General features: G+C 36.8%; 1 protein-coding gene across 3 annotated transcripts in view; it reads right to left on the bottom strand.

Moving 5' to 3' along the window:
• The window catches only part of LUZP2 (leucine zipper protein 2), a 113,967-nt gene that overhangs the window by 59,239 nt on the left and 34,065 nt on the right, over positions 1-20,663 (bottom strand). For all 3 annotated transcript variants that reach the window (XM_052694376.1, XM_052694375.1, XM_052694377.1), the window contains exons 2-4: positions 7,442-7,559; positions 6,317-6,387; positions 4,433-4,514 (exon numbers count right to left, since the gene is read on the bottom strand). In XM_052694376.1, coding sequence (XP_052550336.1) covers positions 4,433-4,514; positions 6,317-6,387; positions 7,442-7,559 — 271 coding nt within the window. The remainder of the gene's footprint in view (positions 1-4,432; positions 4,515-6,316; positions 6,388-7,441; positions 7,560-20,663) is intronic.

The following is a 20,663-nucleotide window of genomic DNA, read 5'->3' as shown; positions in this document are numbered from 1 at the left end:
CAAGTGACAGCAGTGCATAAACTGCTTTCAAGAAGAGTACAAGTTCTGCTTTCATCCTCCAGATCCTCCTAACATAGTAAGCTTTTGAGTGCTTTTCTTTGTTAGAAGAGAGGTATGCTAAATGAAATAATAACTATGAATCTTTCTGCAGCTTTTCCACTTTCTATCTGCTCTTTTTTCTTGTTTGACTTTCAGCTCTTTCCTACTGTAGGAAAGTCTTTAATCACTATCTAGCAGTAATTGTGAAAACACATAATGAAAATGCATTGGTGGTTCTCAGAATGAACTTTTCAGTATTTAGCACAGACATTGCTTCTGTCTCCTGGACACAGACATCCAAGGTACTCAGAGCTTTGAGTGCTTCAGAGCTCATTACATTTATTAAAGGCAACAGTTTCCACCCAGTAGCCTTTACTCACAGTGTGTGACCTTGAAACGTTGAAATTAGATATTTCCCCACTGAAATACAAAGTGCTTTAGCAGATGGCTGTGATCTAATTCTATGAGACAGATATTAGTTATTTACCATGGACAAAAAGTGGAGGAATACCAGCAAAGTCATTACTGCACAGCCAGAGCTCAGCTATGCACTTATTGCTTACCTACAGACATCATCAGCATTGCTCAGGACTGACATCAGAACAGTTAAGGTGGGACTGAAATAGACTCACTGACACCATTGACTAAGTAGACCTAACATACTTAACACTGACTTTCATGGTCTTATTTTCAAATTACTATGTAGAAAATGATTCTAAAAGCCAGAGAAAGTGACTGAGACTATAAAACATAGAAAAAATTCTATCATTTGGTAAAAGGAGAGAATAATCTACAAAGCATCTAATATTTCTGAAACCAAAGCCAAACATATCCTGTCTGCTTGGGTTCTTTACACAAAAAACTTTTCAATTTTAAGCTGTAGTTTAATGAAGCAATGCTTTTGTTGTACAGGCATTTACAACTTTGTCACAAGAACTGTTAATAAACAAAACATGTTGGAATGAAATGGACATCCTATCCTCTTATGAGTTTGTAATATTTGTTAGGATTCTTGTTTGGTGATAGATATCTCAGAATTAAATTCTGAGTGTTATATTTGTGCTTTATTATTAAGAACATCCTTATCCATACTGATATCCAATTAATCATATTGTTTTTATTTTCTAACAAATCACAGCGGGATTTTCTGCAGACATATTTTCTCCTTCATTTTGACAGGCTGTAGAATAATTATATTGTCAAACAACCCCATCACCACACCTTCCTAAAAACTATTACCATGATGTAAGATAGCAGCAGGAGCAAAACGGAAAAGGCCATCTAAAATTAGCCTGCCTACCCTAGTTTCACTGTGTTGTTTTTTTCTTTTTTCCCCTTCCAGCCCCTATCATAATTTCCCTGCTTTGTTCTTTACCCTCTCACTCATCTAAAGCAGCCCAGAAATTTATGGGAACCAACTTCACAGACTCAGGGTGACTTCCTGAAATAGTAGCTACTTGCAAAAATACAAGTGGTTAGTATGAAACACAGTCAAATGAACAGCCAGCCTTCAAAAAGCTCTCAAGATCCTGTTAACCTAAGGCAGAAGCAAGAATCACTACTATCTTCTGTATTCAAGTTCACTGAAAAAGAAGAAACAGTTCACTGAAAAAGTTACACAAATGCATTGTTTGTTTTCCACTTCTCTGTTAGCAGCTGTAAAAATCAGTCCTCCAAACTGAATTCTGTTTCTTCACTACTTGGAGAAACAGAATCCTCATCCTCTTGCATACACTTCGCTTTTATGTAACAGACATCACCATCTCACAGCTGTTCCTGTTGAACACAAACATTAGCGCCTGTATACATTGCTTTATGCAAGAGAACCAAAGGGCTATGTGTTTGCAATCCCTCCATAGCATTTAGTGCACATGGTGCTGAGAAATGTAACCCTGTGCTTATTTACTCAGATAAAAAAATACAGACTTAATTCACCAAATCCTGCAGGATAAAGCGTGCTTAAACTTTATTAGAATTAAACATAATTCATTAAATTAGAATTAAACTCAAGCTACGCTTGCCTCAAAGTAACACCAGGCCTTACAAAATTCATATTGTTTTCAGAAATATGGGAGAAATTGGGTGTAAAGTAACCATGTGTGACAGTAATATTTATAATAATACAATACAAAACAATAATATTTATTTCTATCTCTATTGTAGCTTTCATCCAAGGACCCCAAAGCGCTTTTGGAATATTCATTCAGTCTCATTATTTGTGAACACGCACATTTTACCCTCAGGCACATGGAAATAAGTGTCACAAACCAAGGATTCATCGCAGCCTTCCTTAAAATCAGTGGCCTATTAAGTATTCTATTATTGGCAACTTTAAGAATACAGTTTAAGAATTCAGTTTCTCTAACTGCATGGCAACACTCCAAGTTCAGTTCTATTATTAACTCAGGGATTTTTCTTCCTCGTGTCTTATTTTTTTTTGTTGGTTTTGTTATGTTTCTGTTGTTTTACGCTCTTCCAAAGCACTATTTCGGGGGCTGAATTTGTGCAAGGCACCAGTGCTTAAGTTAAAAAGACAGTACTATGTCATGAAGAACAGAGCCAATAATCTGTCTGCTATAGCTGAGATTTATTTAACCCACGGCTGAGTTCATCTCAATCTCAAGATGGAATACAGAGACTAAATGACAAAATACGTTTTCCACATTTAATTTGCAGGGCTAAAATTTGCTGAGCCACAAAAGCTAGCAAGAATTTGTCAATGTATCTGTAAAAAGACAATTAAGACAATGTTGGAATAGCCTGTTCTGATTATATATCCAAGAAAGTGAACGTGGTTTCATTCCTTTATTTCAGGACAATATAACTTTCTTAAGGAGAAAGCATAATATTTATTTTTTCCCCTCAAGAATAGAAGAGAGCTTTTATTCACTCATTAAGCCTACGTGTATTAAAAATCTAGTAATTATGCTTTGTGGGAGACAAAGGAACTGGTAAAACGTTACCTTTACACTTCTGATTTCTGATTAACAAAGGGAAAGAGACTACATATATCTGTTTATAACCCAAGTATAACATGACCCACATAAATCATAATTCAACACTGGATGGCTATTTCTGTTTGACATTTGTGACATCAATGCTCAAGTCCAAATAGAGGGACCATTTGCCTTCCCAGCTCCAGAATCTAGCCAGCTCCTTCTTGCATCCCAACTGCATATCAAGGGAGTACTTGTGTTCCACTAACCCTCAGATCCCACTATTTGATGGTAATACTCTCACGGGAACCTGAGAGTGCTAGTAGCAGTGCACTGTGACAGCTGCCTAAGACACTAGAATCTGCTTTAGATACTAAGAATCTAAATCATGCACCTAACGTCTAATCTAATCATGCACCTAACATGTTTGGTCATCATGACTGTTCACCTTCCGTCAACTAATGAATTGAAACAAAGATCTCCTTTCTTACTAAACACATGGCAGACATTCATTACATTCAATAGCAATATTTTCAGTTCTTAAATCAAAAATACTTCACAGAATCACAGATTTAAAATAATGATTAAAATAACGAGCTCGTATGCTGCATATCAAGGACATAAAGTCACACAAAAGGCACGCGAAGGAAAAAGAAGGCATTTCCAAATATTCACTGAATTATGTAATTCATTTTAAATCTGTCTCAGGAGCACTCTCGTTTATTGAGTCTGAAAACCAATAAAATATTACCAAATACACCAGTGATTACACAATGTGAAACTAAAAATACATCTACAAAAACCTTCTAGCAGATTGTTTACAAGCCCACAATGACAATCACAGAACACTTGAGGTCTGAAGGAGTCTCTGGATATTATCTAGTCAACTTATGTTCATGCTGTAAGAACACCACTGACCAACGTAAGAACATGTTCACGTTTATATTGAAGAATTAAACAAAGAATGATCCTTTTTTTCTCCTGCAATAGCAAAATTTGGCTATTCATGCTTTGAACTAATACTTTTTTCTAGTGATAATGAGATCAGTGTCAAATACACAACTATACATACTATACTATATACTACAATCAGTAGCAATTAAATAAATGTCAATGCCAATATGACAGTGTACTCTGGTACAGGTAAGACATGAGGTACTTCACTGGCATAAGGACTTGGGCCCAAATCTCCAAGATACTAGGTAAATACTCCTAAAGCTCACAGAAATTAGACCAACATATTAGTTTTTCTGAACATATGAATTTTCTCCACTCCTTTCTTCTGACTCTATATGAATAGTACTCTATAGAGTACTAATACATATTTCAAACCTAAGATTTTCTTTTTACATGTAAACAAATTTGAGATGATGACAAAATCTCTATATTAGAAGGAATTTTAAAAAAGACAGAAGGAAAGAACTCAAAAATTGGAAAAGGGACAGAGACTCACTCACCGTAGCCTGCTGCTTTTCTGCTTTCTCAGCTGCTTCCTTAAGCTGCTTTTGAAAGGCCTCCTGGAGAGATTTCATTTCTTCCCTAGTTGAAAACACAAAACACAAACTTCATCCCAAGAGCCCATTAAGAATTCACTTATCAGCTTCAAGAACAGATTTTTTTTTTTTTAATTATAAGAGTAACTGACAGATGTGCTGTATATGCTAGGTGTTTTACTAATAGAATTAAAAAAAAACTCATGAACTACAGTGATGGTGCCAGACAAAAATTGTCTGATGGAATTTGGCTACACTTTACATTCACCAAATAGTTTGTCGTACAGAACATCTACCAGTGTGTACTTTCTAGGAAAAGAGATTTGCACAATAAAGTCAAGGTAATTGGGCTTCTGAAGATATATCGGACTGAAGCGACATAGTTATCAAAGACAACTTCAAAAAATGTTATAAGAACATTTTATAATAAAATTCAATTTTCACATGTCTCTTGCTAGAAAGAAAAAACAGAAAAGTCAGTAGAATATTCTGGCATAAAAATGGACGAGAAAAAACAAGGTAATAGTTTGGACTGGGCATTATTTGAGTCAAAACATTTTTGCATTTCAGATGCAATCACAGAATTTCTTCCAAGTGATTGCATCAAGCTGTGCTCCTCTGCTGGTGATCTCCATCTACCCACACACGACACATTTTGGAGCTGTCACACAGTACAAGGCTGGCATATTTCAGAACGTCTGTAGAGAGTTTTCAGAGCTGTTTCTTGCAATAATCTTTCATGACAAAGGAGCAATGCAGAACTGAGCGGACGTTCAACTGGTAATTTAACTCAAAGAAAATTAATCTGTGGAAAGCACCTCAACTACCAGAACAGAATTTGTGAGCTGCTGGATCAATTTTTTGTTTGTTCAGGACTCTATTACTACAGCAATTTGGACAATGCTAGGTTGAAACATACTGATTTGAAATAGAGATTGAGCAGCATGGAACCAGAGCATCATCAGCACAAATCAACTCCCTTATTGTACTAAAGTAATCATTCCGAAATACTGATGTTTCAAGCAGCTCTTCACACTCTATTCCTTCTTGGCATAGAGGGCAACGCCTCCTTCCCTCCTTCCTTGTCTGTCCCTTCTGAGCAGTTTTTAGCTATCAATAGCACACTCCAATCATGGGAATCATCCCACCAGGTTTTGGTGATAGAAACTGCACCATGGTTTTCCAGTAGCATGGTAGCTTCCAAAAGCTCTATGGTATTTTTTTTTATGGCTCCAACTTGCTTTTTATCGAAGAATGGAAGGTTCTTGTCACAAGCTTTCTTGCACTGCCATACATGCTTCTACTAAATACATAAAATATCAGCAATAAGAGGGCTGAGGGATTTAAGTCATGCATTTCTAATAGTGAAGGAACTAAACACTGTAGTTTATGTGTATTGTTCTCCAGAGGAAAGTATGAGATATAGATGCATCCATTATATAATATTGTTCGAAATAAAGTGATCTTTATGCTAGTTATGCTTACTTGTGATTGAAGTTACATTAATTTACCAGATTTACTGGTCCAAAATCCAATGACTAAGTGGGTCACAGAGCTGAACAATGACAGAAAGTTTCATACCTAAATCTTCCTGAGAAATTCAAAATCCTTTTCCTTAGCAGGTATCTCCACGCAGCATTTTTAATGTCTGTCCAGTATCAGCGCACATGTCATTTGTTTCAAGTTCTTTTCACAATATAGAGTTCCTTGCCTTTATCTTACTGTTAATGTTATGATCAGCAGAATCCAGACTACATGACTGTCTAAAATTTAAGGCAAAAGGAAAGGTGGCATTTTCTAATTGCTTTCATTCCAGAAAGCGAAAGAAAAGGGAGGAGGTATTCTTACCTTTGCTTTTGGCCCAGTTCCAGAAGTTTCTGCACATCACTTCTGGCTGATGCTTCATCGTTTTTCAAAGACTGATAGCAAAGCAAGAAATCAGTTACTAAAGACATCATCAGTATTACTCAGTAATAAAATGATTGACTGGGCACTCTTTTGTAACATGGAGAAAGTGTTCTATAGTGCACAGTACACATTGATTAGAAGGAGAGAATTCTGCAGTATGGAAAAACGTAGCACAGCATACTACAGTATAGTGCTGAGACACAGTACCTGTATTCTATGAAAAGTATAAAAGATGCTACTTGATATATTTTTCCCACTTAACTTACATCAATATGATGAAAAATACCCAATGTTGGGAGAACACTGTCCTTTAAAACGGCATGCAATACCGAAACTCTCAGCTGAAAATGAGTCTTTACTAGACCAGCAGGCTGTATGAGGTAGATAGGCATGCTCTTAAGGAATCATCTGATCATTTCAATACTTTGGATGCAGAGTTTTGGCTCTCTAATTTTTGCTCTGAGGAGCAGATTTGATCTCAGAGTTAATTTGGCCAATGTCCTTTCAGCCAATCTATGATACCCAGAAAACCCCCTCAGTTAGATGTAGAGGTATCTCAACTCTGAACGGCTGGCTGGCAGCTCTTCTAACACAGTTTGTCAGTTAAACTTGTAAAGTAACCCCCTGCAGTAAATCCAGATTGCATGTAAGCTGGGTAAAGTGAGCAGCTACGCTAAGCTGCGTATACGCAGCTTAAGAGCAAAGAGGAAGCCTACAGCAGGAAAGGAAATCCTTCCTTAGTAGCTGCCAGGATAAATGCAGCTGTCAATAAATAAGCTGTCAACTAATAAGGCTTATTCTTTTCTGCTTCTTCTTTTGTTCTACTGTATTTTTTTTTCCACATTTCCTTCCTCTCTTCTGTTTTATTTTGAATAAATGTACAAAGAGCCCAACTCGTTTGGACTACACTTCCCTTGAAAACAACAGTTTTAGTGCAAGATCAAAAGAAGAACTTTATAAAATCAGCAATAACAACAGATTTTTTTTTTTCCCCTCTCACGAAATAGACACTAGTATGAAAAACCCAAGTAATTCTAAGCCAAAGGAACCCAGACATAACCTTACCTGGAGATTTACTTTAATTCCCTCAAGTTCTTTGGAAGTTTTCAACAGCTCATGAAGAATATTGCTTCTTTCCTTAAAGACTTCTTTTAGTTGTCTCTCTAATTCTTCATAGCCCTGTCTAACATAGAAAACAAAAGCATGAGATTCTCCTAAAACATTCCTCTGTGTGCTTCAGAACAGTATTAGTTCACTCAAATTTAATTAATTAAAACTGTACAATATCTAGATTCTAAATTGGAATGTGGGATGGTCTCGCTACATAACAACTTGTTTTCTCCTAATATAGGTAAACAGATGAGTTGAATGCCAAACTGATGCATCTAAGTATACAAATTCAAATGAAACATCAGCAATGGTGAACTGTTTGTGATGAACAAGAGACAGAATGGGTATATTTAACATGGATGACAATATACAGAGTAACAAGTATCTGCCAAACAAAAAAATAAGTTTTCCAAGGACAGAAGAATTCAAACTGAGATTTAATACTTTCTGTACCTGATAGATACCAAGTTCAACTGTCAGAAAAATATTGCATTCTCTTGGTACTTTTTGTTTCTGTTACTCTCTCCATTTGTGAATAAATTTTATTTTGCAAGAAACGGTCACTTCATACCACTTACGATATGTTCATCTATGAAAGAAAATGAAAAACTGCAGGTCTTGTTGGAAACTTATTAGAATGACTTCATGAATGCATAGGGTAAAGATCACGTACAGCGATAAAGTCAGGACTTGGTCGTATGTAACCTAAGCAGTAACTAGACAGCACTCACAGTGGTTATCCTTGACATACAGAACTAATGACACAGAAATAAATCATCCAGTGCAGAACACTGACGCATCATTTACAAGAAAATTCATATGCCAAGAATTCGAAACTCCCACAGTTTACATAACAGTGAATGCAAATCACCAAGAATAGCCCTTCGTACTTGGGAAGCTGAGAACTGCAGTTCCAAAAAGATGCTTGCTTCTGAAACATTGTAGAGAAATGCAGAAAAGAACAAGCTAAGTAGATTTTTAAAAGTGTAGATGCAAAATAAATGAAAGGGATGCAAAATTAAAACAATATCTTTATTTAACTCGTTCCAAAACAATGTGTGTCATAATATATTGCCAAAATGTATGTGTCAGAGACACATTCCTCATTTGAACAATAAAAAAAATTACATATAAACAAGTGTATGTGTAAATCATTGCATCATGTAAATGGTATCTACTTTGTGGCTCTCCTTTTGACACACAATATATAAAGTAATGTATATTTCATACACATAAAAAGAAGATTCTTCCAATATTTCTTAACAACTGATATTGCCATTAGACCGACTAAAGCCACATTGATTTTTCCCTTTATGAAGTCTGTGTGATGTTATATTTGTACTGTTAAGTTTAATAAAATATATCTGCTTAATAAAAATTGCCTGTGATATTTGCAGCATGCTGATTCATTGGTAATGTATCTCAAAAAACAGAATCATGTGTGAACAAATTGACTAATGGGTAACATGAGAGAACAGATAAGCAAAACATAAACCTGAAGAATGAAAGCATTCATTTCTTCTTCCTTTTGTATTTTTCTTCTATGGCAAATCTTTATTTCCAAAAAGTTGCATATAAACTTTTCTGTTTAAGATATAAATCCTAATTTATTATGAATTACTTATCACCATGTTGGCCATCCATTCTGAAACCAATCTTACTAGTACATAGGTGAGATTTGAAGCATCCCTTAGTGAAATATTTTAAGATTTTTTTTAACACTACTATCTCAGAAAACAGCTGAAGTCTATGACAAAGCATTCTGCCACTTTGCTCCCTTCTTTCCACTGGTGTTCCCACTTGTCTTTACTTGTGGAGTAGGTGCATCCAGAACAAGTACCACAGTTGAAGCTATACATGCACCCACTCCACATCTCCGGATGAGATGCTGCTTGTGTGTTGGGCACAGCTGAGATTGAGTGGTGTCAATACAAGCCTACAGATATATAGAATCATTAATGTTGGAAAGACCTCTAAGATCATAAAGTCCAACCATACACCTACCACCAATGCTGCCTGCTGACCACATTCTTCAGTGCAATGTCCACACTTTGCCTGAACACCTCTAGGGATTGTGACTCCACCACTCTCTGGGCAGTCTGTGCCAGCCCCCCACCCTTCCTTCTCAGAAGAAATGCTTTCTATCAACCCTACACAACACCATGTATGGTTTCCAGCAGACACAGGTACCATTCTGTTGTCATAAGCCAAACCACAGCCTATACCAGGGCTCATCACATCTCATTCTTGTTTGCTTGCCTCACACACTCAACTCTTGTCCAAAGCAAGTTCATGATGCTTCTGTGACAAGGAATGAGAACATGAAGAACGTGCATGAATATACTGTACTGACAGTTGGATGCAGTCCATATCAGCTTCATCATTAAGTGAACAGCAGAAGGGTATCACCACCTTTACAACTTCTCCCTCGGCTTTTTAGAGAGGCTGTGCGAACTGCAAGCATCTGAGAAGTTTCTCGAAGCCCGCAGCATAAATTATATTGCAAAGCATTTCAAAGTGCAATTACAAATGTTCCTGACAGCTTTGACTGTGATCTTTTGAATTATTTAAAAATACTTATTTTCTAAATATATCATAAAGAGAAGTACATAGGGAAGGGGGGAGAGGGGGAACAGCTGCTAAGAAATCCTTCTGGATTACTGAAATAGATTTTTTTTTTCTCTTAGCTGTGTATAGATAAAGATATACAGATATATACATACACACACATATACAAAAAAGATACACAGAAAGCAAATGCATCTCACTTCCTTCAGACTTCCCTTCTCTCAGAAAGCAACCCTTACCCCAACATACGCCTCCATCAGCAGCCAGCACCTGATACGTCTTGTAGATGAAACAAAATGTACCTCTTACCCTCCCAATAAAGTTATTATTTTTTATCAGGTTCCCAGTGATATAAGCTCTTCTTCAGCTACACCAAGAGCTAGGTGAACTGAACTTTCTCAGAGATTTCTAATTGTCACAGAACAGCTGTGAACATACACACGTTTCTCCTCTGATTCTCTATCTGCTTTGAATCACACTTTTCACTGTAAAGATTTTCCAAATCAACAGAAGGAAATGCCACAGAGCAAAGTTCTTTGTCAGTGCACTTTGTGAAATCAAAGGTTTGTTTTAGAGGATGACAAATGAACAGATCTGCAATCCATCATGTGTGCAAACTAAGGAGACTTGGTTGATTAGCGGCCATCGTTTCTCTCCCAGAAAAAAAAGCACTCAGCCTATTTTTGCTCAGTCAGATATGAATTCATGCAACTGCTTGCATACATAATTTTAATATGACATTCACACACACAAAAATAAATAAATACAGGAAGGTTGCATCATCTTTGTGACCCTCAGTCATATAAATTCAAATACAAATATGGAATATTGGAATCAATGAGTTCTAGCACTACTACAGCAGTTCTGCAATGATGTAAATTTATACTTCTCCTGCTGGATTTCCCAAATTATCAGTGTACTAATAGAAATGCACTATTTTCCAGTCTACAAGTGCCACAGTTAAATTTGCTGAAACTCACGAGATATCCACTTTCATACTTTCATTCAGATGATCTTTCCCCATATATAATTAGCATAATAAAAAGACTTCAATTCAAAAGCTGTTAAGGAATTAAAATTTGAACAACTCTAGGCACAACTCAAAATCCTCTTCTCTAGTTTTTCACTCAAGAAAGACAAAGGTCATAGGAATACTATGTCCAGCTAGCCTACACGTTCTCTTCTTTCTTAAAACATTACTCCTGTGCACTATTGTGCAAGGTTAGAGTTAAAAAAAAAAAAGCACTTAGACATCAGCTCAGTAATTTATATCATTAGTTCTCAACTTCTTAGCCTTGAGAGAGCTAAAATATTGATCACTGTTCTGGAAAGAGACAACCAAGCTTTTCAGCTGTTTCTGGACCTCAAATAATGCTGCGAGAGGTGTGGAAAAAAATCCACCTCCCCAGGTGGTAGCACTCAGCTTGACACACCTTTCCTGCTGCACTTGGTTAGAGTACTGATTGACACTCTGCCAGTGAGAAACAGCCAAGCTTTAGCAGAGATTAACTGTAAATTCCCACAATTGGAGTGAGCAGCAGTCAGCCTTTCAGGAGGTTGAAAGGAGGCACTTCCGTTTGATGCTACAGTTCCCAAGAGGTTTAGAAAAGGAGTACAATCTATAGAATCCAACAGCAATTTGAGGGGTTTATTAATTTAACTTTTACCTGAATTGGAGTTTTCTCAAGGGGAATTATAATATGTGATAACTCACTAAGGACAAGTCCACATTTTGCCTTGCAGTATTCACATCCAAATATGTAACTAAATAAAATATGAATGGAGGATTATAATTATACTGAATTATTAGCTGGTATAACTAGCTAGAAGAGTTTATTAGTTACTTCCAGAAGGAAAGTTGTATTTAACACAACCTAGTTCATGATTTGTGCTAACATCTGATGTACTGACTTCCTGATAATTCCACTACTCATCCTTCACTCCCTCCCTAGTGAGCAGTTCACTCCTTCAACAAAACCAGAACAGCTGTTTTCAGAGCAATTGCTCCTTCCAGCTGGCGCACCTCTTCACATTAAACCAAGAAAAAAAAATCCTCTGTCCGTACTTGCATTCATATTTATATCTAAAAACACATCCAGTCACCTTTCTCTTGAGGAGCAAATCAAAAACACTTGAAATCTTGAAAAACAAACAAACACAATTATTTGCTAGTTACATGCACTATTCATTACCATAGTGTCAATATAGCCTTATATTTATTTCACTGGCTTCAGAGAAAGCAGGAGGAATGTAGAGACTTAATCACATATTTATATTACCCTATTGGGAGAATTAGAAAAACATGCCTGTACAGAGTTACACTTTCCTGCGTAGCTCAGAAATAAGAAACAATGTTGTGGTAAAAGAGTTTGGACTACCATGCTTCAAACTCCCATTTCACACCTCCATTTATGCTGCAAGCAACAGCTGGCACTATTCTACCATCATACATATGAAGAGATGCAGAATTAGGAGGCACTGTACTCATGAGCTCAAAAAAGGCTCAAAAAATGAACAAAACATGAAGAGATCTGTTGTTAATGGTTTACTCTGAGCCAAAAATGTCTGTATTGTTCCTTGTTTCTGTTGCTAGACTTCACTGATATCCACATTTTTCAGGAATTAATACACTTACCTTTAACAGCATATTTATGACACAGTTTAATTACTGAAAGCTGTTATTAAGAACAAAGAACTGAAGTGCAATAATAGCAAAGACTGCATGCTCCATAACCACAGTCCAGACATCAGTATGCAGGAGATCTGAGGTCATACTTTCAATTAATTTAGCTTTCATCTCAGTTAATAACGTCACTTAGCCAGATCTTAGATCACCCAGAGGTGACACAGCAAATCTTGGCATCATTTGCTGATGTTACTTATGCTCTGCAGAGAGTTAAGTATTCATGATGGTAGGATCCCATCTTTTATGTAGAATTTTTTTTATTATACCCAGATTTTGGAGATACAGAATTGCTCCATACTGAAGATGTTAGCCCTGACCAAGAGGGGCCTTTGGGAATGACTCTAAACAATCCAGGATTCTTTAAATCTGCTTCAGTTATGGAATACCTCCAGCAGCTGGGAAAGCATCTCCAGCTTCACAGGGAAATACAGCTCTCTCCAAAAAACTAAAAGGAAATGTTTAGGCTCAAAAAGCACTATTTCATGCTCAGATCTGCAAGATAGAAAGCATTCCGCTTCGTTTCATTAATTTATGACTACAGGAGAGTAACAGTAGAAACTGAGGTCTGTAGTAAAAATCAGCAATTTAGATTTTTGTGTAGCTCAGTAAGTTATCAAGTGATAATTTACATCATATTGAATGACTCTCTCATATGTGGTTGCTTGGAGAATTTCTCCAAAATCATTTACACGGGATATAAATTGACATTACAGAAAGATTTCTTCAGGGAAGGAAAGGCTGCCACTGGTTCTGTCATGAATATTCCACTCCTAGCAACATATAACCATTTTAAAATACACAGTACAAAAGGCATTCACTAGCATTCATTTCTAACTCTTTCAAGGTACCCTTGTCTTGCATCATAGAATCATAAAACGGCCTGGTTTGAAAAGAACCTCAAAGACCATCCAGTTCCAACCCCCTGCTATGTGCAGGGTCACCAACCAGCAGCCCAGGCTGCCCAGAGCCACATCCAGCCTGGCCTTGAATGTCTCCAGGGATGGGGCATCCACAGCCTCCTTGGGCACCTTGTTTCAGTGGGTTACCACCCTGTGAGTGAAAAAATTCCCCTTTATATCTAACCTAAATCTCCCTGTCTTAGTTTCAAACCATTCCCCCTTGTCCTATCACTATCAACCCATGTTGATGCAGTTGTTCCCCCTCCTCTTTCTACACTCACTTCAAGTACTGGAAGGCCATCACACATCCAAGGATTAGAGAAGGGGTGAGGGAGAACACTGTGTACAGAATGCTTTCTGTAAAGAAGTAATTTCTATTTTAGCTTCAAGCTTAGTTCTTCCCTCATGTGTTACAACCTTTTCATTACAGCCGTATTCAGAAAGTTTATGTGCTTCCCTGAGAGATCTCTGAATAGTTCCCCACTGCCAGTTTCCAAGGATATGGTAAATTCTCATCCCTTATCGTTCAACTACAGTCTGTTTTTCCAAGTCTAGTATAAAGTTTATATTTGCAAGTGTTTTTACACTACTATTTTTATGCAGCCAAACTGAGGAAATGATGATCACTGAACCCTAGGTACTCAAAATCTGATGTCTAGCTCATCATTCACAGCTCATTTTCTTTTGCGTAGGCTGAAGCAGCCTGTGAAACTAGGGATCTTCAGTAAAAGTGGTTCAGATAAAAAGAAAAAAAAAAAAAGGTAAGATTTATAGCTCTTACCCAGTTCCTTTTGAGGGGACAGGGAACAAACCTGTATTTTCCACTTGCATTTCTAGCCCAAGACAAGATCAGTACCTAGTTAACTGAAACTCCCTGAGAACTGCATCTTCCTCTTCCTATATATAATCCTATATAATCATATATATATATTTCCCGCAAAATTTAACTGCCATGGCTGTCAAAATCCATTTCTGGCTTCAACTGTGAAGCCAACTGTGTCAGCAAAGCCCACTCACAGCACTTTCCCATCCTCCTCTTTCCAGATGCTTTCTCTGAAATCTGTAGCCTGCCAAGTGGTAAAAAAGGCATCTCATTCAAACTGCAGGGAACGAGACACAGAGAGCATCGCTCCAAGGCCTGAGGGCCTCTCTGCAGCTACTTGCTTCACACACCAGTGAAGCAGAACTGTCAATACCCAGGCAAATCCCTTGTGTGAAAACAGCAAGATGAGCCCTCATTTTAAAAACAATGCAAAGTCTGGCTCTTTTTAGCAAACATAATCCATTTGACTTATCATTCCCAGAGTGCAAAGTTGTTGTAAATCTCCAAGATGTATTTAAAATCTGATAGGTCAAAAACAGCATTATGCTAAGCATGTTTACTGCACTTTGTTAAATTAAACTCACTTTATAATCATGTTCTAAGACCTACTCAGAAAGGCACACAACACTAACAAGAAATGTATATTGAAATAAGTTGTCCTCAGGGTTCCAGCGGCTGAACTGAAGACACAAACACACTCTACCACAGGCTAGGAATTTATTATCATTAGCTTTATAGTGGAAGGCACAAAAGTTAATTTTTGATGTTGTAATGTTATTTAATGGTTCAGACCTTTGCTCTCAAACACCTTGCACATAGATCTATTCCAGATGTTCTCAGCCCACAGGATTCCACGAGTCAAGCATCTTGTTTCTTAAATTATGAAAAGACCATTTTTATTTTGGTTATAATTAGGTTATAATTCCAGGTAAATTTGCTAGCAAACACACTGCAGCCTGTACATGCAATTTAAGCCTAAAGGAACTTAAGTTCTATACAATTAGATTGAAAATGCTCATCTTCTCCACACTAATGAATCATGCTTTCAGAAGACAAACAAAAATAGCCAAGGAGGGCAAGAAGATTATCACACTAACTGTGAATCTATTACCTGGCTTGACATCAAACCAGGAAGGAGCCCAAGTGATGAAATATCAATCCATATCATTCTTCATTTGACCTAAAATTAGATTATTATTTTTAATATAGAAGACTGCATATTGATTGAATGAAGAAGAATGGGAATTATTACTTCAGTATCTAAGAATGATGGTATAATGGTATAACCTGCTTGCTTCCAAAATGAAACAACAGACACAATGAAAATGAGTCATAAAGTGCTTATCGCACTTCAGGAAAGTACAATTTTCACTGACATATAGAAGATTTCTAAGGCATCCCTTAGAGAAAAGTCTGAATGCATATTTGATCAATTACTCTGAATTATCAATGTATGATCTGTGGGGAAAAAAAGAAAAAAAAACACAAAACATCCTAAGGACTAACCTAGAAGCATGTTTTTGTACTGTGTTTTTGTTCGTTTGTTTGTTTGTTTTTACAATTAATATCTCCCAATCTCATCTTTGCTTACTTCATGCCAAGTACGGATAGTACTTATTAAAGGGAAACAGGAACATCATCTGTCAGGTAGTCAAAAGGAAGAAAACTGAACAAAGAGAGCAGAAGCAGAATAAGAGCTTACACCCAGTTAAGAGGAAATATATTTCTTCTCCTTCCAAACCATTGCACTTCATTGCAAAATCCCCTAGCTAGAGAGTATTTGAAATACAGAGTACAAATGTACCTGTGGCTTATTGTACCTTCTTCCTTGTTTTTCAGCATGAAAGAGAAAACATCATTTACTGAGAACAGAACAAACCTTTGGAGGCCAAGGGCAGCGCTACAGTAAATTCTGCTGCGCTGGAACAGTTAAAAGTAGTGAACAGATCTGTGTTGGATTCTAGCTCAGTTGGCCCTGAAATTTTACAGAGCTGACCCATCCAAAGGTTCATTTAATGAGTTCTGGGTGAACTTTTTCATCTGTTTGAAGTGAAATCCTATTAATTCCCCCTTCCTACTTGTGCATTCTCCACCTTTCCACTACTGAAATCATGTTCTTTTAAAAATTATCCCCAAAACACGAATAACTTGCTTTTAGCATGCTAGAATCTATTACATGCTCCTAAAAATCCATGTGAAGTTACATATTTCTGCTTTTCTCAATTACTGGGGGTAAACAGATGACTTTGACAGACCTGAGAACAAAGCGGGAAGGTCGCTGAGTATTTTTGTTCCCGTTATCCATTTCTGACAAAGTGTGGTTTGATCAGCTAGCTTATTTTTTTCTAAAATTCATGAAATAGGCAGAACAGTGATTATCCATTAAATACACCCCAGTACAAAAGAACTGATGATCCACTGGAAATAAGACAACATTGATATCATGCTCCTATCCATAGCTATAAAGGAATACAATTATGCTGATTCTGCTCTGTCCAACACTAGAATAAAAAACTGTGACTACTAATTTAATGAACACACACCACAATTTCACTGATTTAGGAGATAAGCAAGACTACACCATGCACAAGGCTGACATTCAAACAGTTTTTAATACTATCCAAATCAACACAAGAAAACTTATTTGACAAAACTATGCAAAACAACACACATTTGCTCTGACAGCTGTAGTTTTTACTGGCTATTAAAAATGTATGTATAATTAATAATGCTAACCCCCAGTGTATAAAAATCAGATGCGAAACTCTTTTCACTATACTTCTTCCATAAATTTGAGTATCACATTCATCCCAGCAATATTGCATCATTGCTGAAGTACAATATCGTGCTTTTCCATTTCTGGTTTGGCATGAATAATATCACATTTAGGTGTATGCAAACAGAAACTTTTCCTATGCAGCCTTTCTGCTAGATGCCTGTAACAGCGTGAAGTGTTTCAGGGCTGTCTGTAAACTTACTGAGGTTTGCACTCAATCCCCTTGTCAAGATTGTTAACAGAGATGTGAAATGGAAGCCGCCCCAGTTCTGACTCCTGGGGGACACCATCATGCAGTCTTTTCCAACCTTGGTGATGCTATGATTCTATGATCCTAAAAGCAACCTCTGAACAGGCCAACAGATCTGCATTTAAGAGAAACAACCCCTACTTCAGGGCTGCTTTGATCCTGCTCAACACCTTCATCCTTTGAATTTATCTCAAACTGCCTGAGACCATCTTTGGCTTTTTGCAGAACACCTAATCTCAAGTGAAGTACCTTGCAAATTATTAACATCCTCAGTTACGATCATTAGATATGATATGATCAACACAAGGATTTGAGGCACAGGGCGCTGTGTGGAGATTCTCCCCAAAACATCTATGTGGTTCAAGCGGCTAAAAGAAGAGGTTCTAAGTGGACTTTCTGCTCTTCAGAAAGCTGTTGACCTCCTGTTCATCATCCCTGAATTCAAATGGGTAACCTATTTTTAAGGCAGGTATTAATATTACTGGTTTATTATATGTCCAATAGCTCCCCTCCTGCTCCACCACCAAAAGGAAAAGAAGTCTGGGGGAATGGGGAAGATTAAGGAGAGCAACAAGGAAATGGCTCAGTGCACAGATAACAATGATTTAGAACAATCACAAACAAGAAAAATAAATCCTGTAAGTAATAAAAGGAGGAAGTTTTCTGTTTATCTAAGTGATGTAGTAATAGGTGAGGAAAAAGGAAATCTCAGTTCACTTGCTTTTGATTCTCACTGCTGTAAGCTCCTCACTTGATTTCTGTATGCCCTAGGAAATCAAGGGAACCTGAGCAGATACAGATGTATGAGCAAAATAAATGATCCCATTTGACACCTGTATACACTTAGCTTACTTCTTCACATTTCAGATAAGCATAAACAGTGTCAGTCCTTAACAGAATTCAAAAACCTGCCCTGGTGCACGTGTACATGTGGTTTCCTAACTGGAGTGGATTTATTTTGACTGTAAACTATGCCATGTTCCAACCCTCAATTAAACAATTCACACAATCTCAGATCAGCCACATTATAAGCATATGGTTACTCTGCTGGAACATCCCAGTTAAGCATGGAATTAGCTGTGCTCTTCCCAATATTGAGCAGAAAGCTTAATTTAATTCACATCTCCCATCAGCATGTCCTTGTAATCATAACTGCCCTGATTTTTGAGGAACACATACTCTACTAGACAGGCATTAATCACAGTCAGGGGAAATAGGGATCCATTTCCACATCTTTCTAGTGTTTCTGATGAACTCCTTCCTTTCTCTTATCATTTGTGAACACGTGGAGTGCTAATAAAATGCAGCCAACTTCCTGAGACAAATGAAGTAAGCAATATTGGCTGGATTATTTCATATGTTGATGACTTAAACAGGAGCATCAAAGCAGAACCTGAGAAAGCTACACTGTGTGACTGAGATCAACCTGATATTTCATATTTCCATGAACAAGAGAAATCACAAACTACTAGTACTAGAACTTCACTGTTTGTCTTCTCTTAGAGGTACTTGAGGGAGCAAGATTCTGGAATTAGTTCTGTTAAAACTGATAGAAGCTTAAGTTCAGATTTGTTTTACTTCACAAGTAACATAAGTAGACTGCAATTTATTTTTATCTTTAAGATTAACAACAGTCACCTTTCCAATATCACAAGTGATTTACACTAAAAAGGACATTTTTTAGTGTGGGAACATACAGGACTATACAACACAAGCTTCAAGAGGAAAAAATCATATCTAAAAATGCAATTTAATTATTTTGTTCCATGCACTTTTGACCAGAGTCGAGTCAGTGTATAGAAAAATAGGCAAAAAAGCTATAGATAGAAGTTTTATTTATATAGGGATTGGAAATGCCTAGATAACAGGGTTATCTATTTTCCTGAGGCAGACAGTGCTGAACATTGCACATGAACATAAAGCCAACCAATGATTTCATACATTTTGAAGCCCATCCACGTCACCAAGTAGAAGAGCCCACAAAATCTCACCCAAAAAGGAAAGACAGGTTTTGAAAATGTGGGACTTCAGTGCTAGCTTCCCAGTACTTCCATCCCTTTCACTTAACAACAAAAACGTGAAGAACACAGTAACTTTATGCAAGGACATCAACTGAGAAGAAACACCTACAACTTCTTCCTATACTGATGAACACCAAACACATCCATATGTCAGTTTTGAAAGTAGGAGTCAAAATGAAGAAGTCTATTCTTACTTCTTGTAAAGAAACTAGCACACAAGTTAATTAGTAGGAAAAAAAAAAATAAAGTTGTGCATCTCTGAGGGAGTAAGTCATTGCATATGGGAAGAATAGTGTTGTAATTAGTAAGGGATAATACGTCAATGAATATTGTTTGCTCATGAACCCTTTTCAATTAACAAATACACACACAAAAAAATAGTACACCTTCATATGGGAAGTCAAATTAGGAAAGCTCATTAAAATCTGCAAGTCTGCTGCAGGCACCTATTCATCAACCATTAACAGATATACTAGAAAAACATGTAAATTTCTCCTATCACTGAACTAGTACTAATTTTTGTTTTGTGAAAGAGTTCTTTTTTCCTGGAAGATTTTGTACAAAAGTTTAATTGTAAATTGATTAACATGGAGCTTTGCTAATTACACCAGCTGAAGCAAACTTCAGCTGACGCCATGCTAGGGACCCAAACTAAGGGACTGTCCCACTGCATTAAATATAGTGCAATTATCGTAGATATACTAACAAAATTAATTTGAGCTGACAGATAACGGAAGATGAAAATGAATCTTCACAGCATTGTGTGCAACAGATACAAAGGTCTTCTGCTAATAATTGCATCTTTACAGGTTTCTGAACAATTAGAAAGAGTTTAATAACATTGCTTTCAGTCTGAAAGAATAACACCCCACCACAACCATTGCTTTTCCAAGGGAACAGAACCAATTCCAGAGGAAAATAAAAAAGGTGAAGTTAAGAAACAGCTGAGCAGTGAATGTTAATAAAACTAAAGAAACTATCCATATAGTCTTTAAATGAAAACTCTTCTGCAAATGAATCTCTATCTTTTGCATGGACATTATCATTTCAATGGCCATTTTTAGTATAAAATGCACAAGTTTCAGGAGCTAAGTTTCTTTACTTATCAAAGTTATCAGTGTAAAAAAAAATAACTCAATCAAAAGCACAGATCT

Source organism: Tympanuchus pallidicinctus, unplaced genomic scaffold (genome assembly GCF_026119805.1).
Source record: "Tympanuchus pallidicinctus isolate F22 unplaced genomic scaffold, pur_lepc_1.0 scaffold3, whole genome shotgun sequence".
NCBI classification, from domain to species: domain Eukaryota; kingdom Metazoa; phylum Chordata; class Aves; order Galliformes; family Phasianidae; genus Tympanuchus; species Tympanuchus pallidicinctus.
The sequence above is the reverse complement of the archived record's forward strand: the minus strand, read 5'-3'. Positions and strand labels throughout refer to the sequence as shown.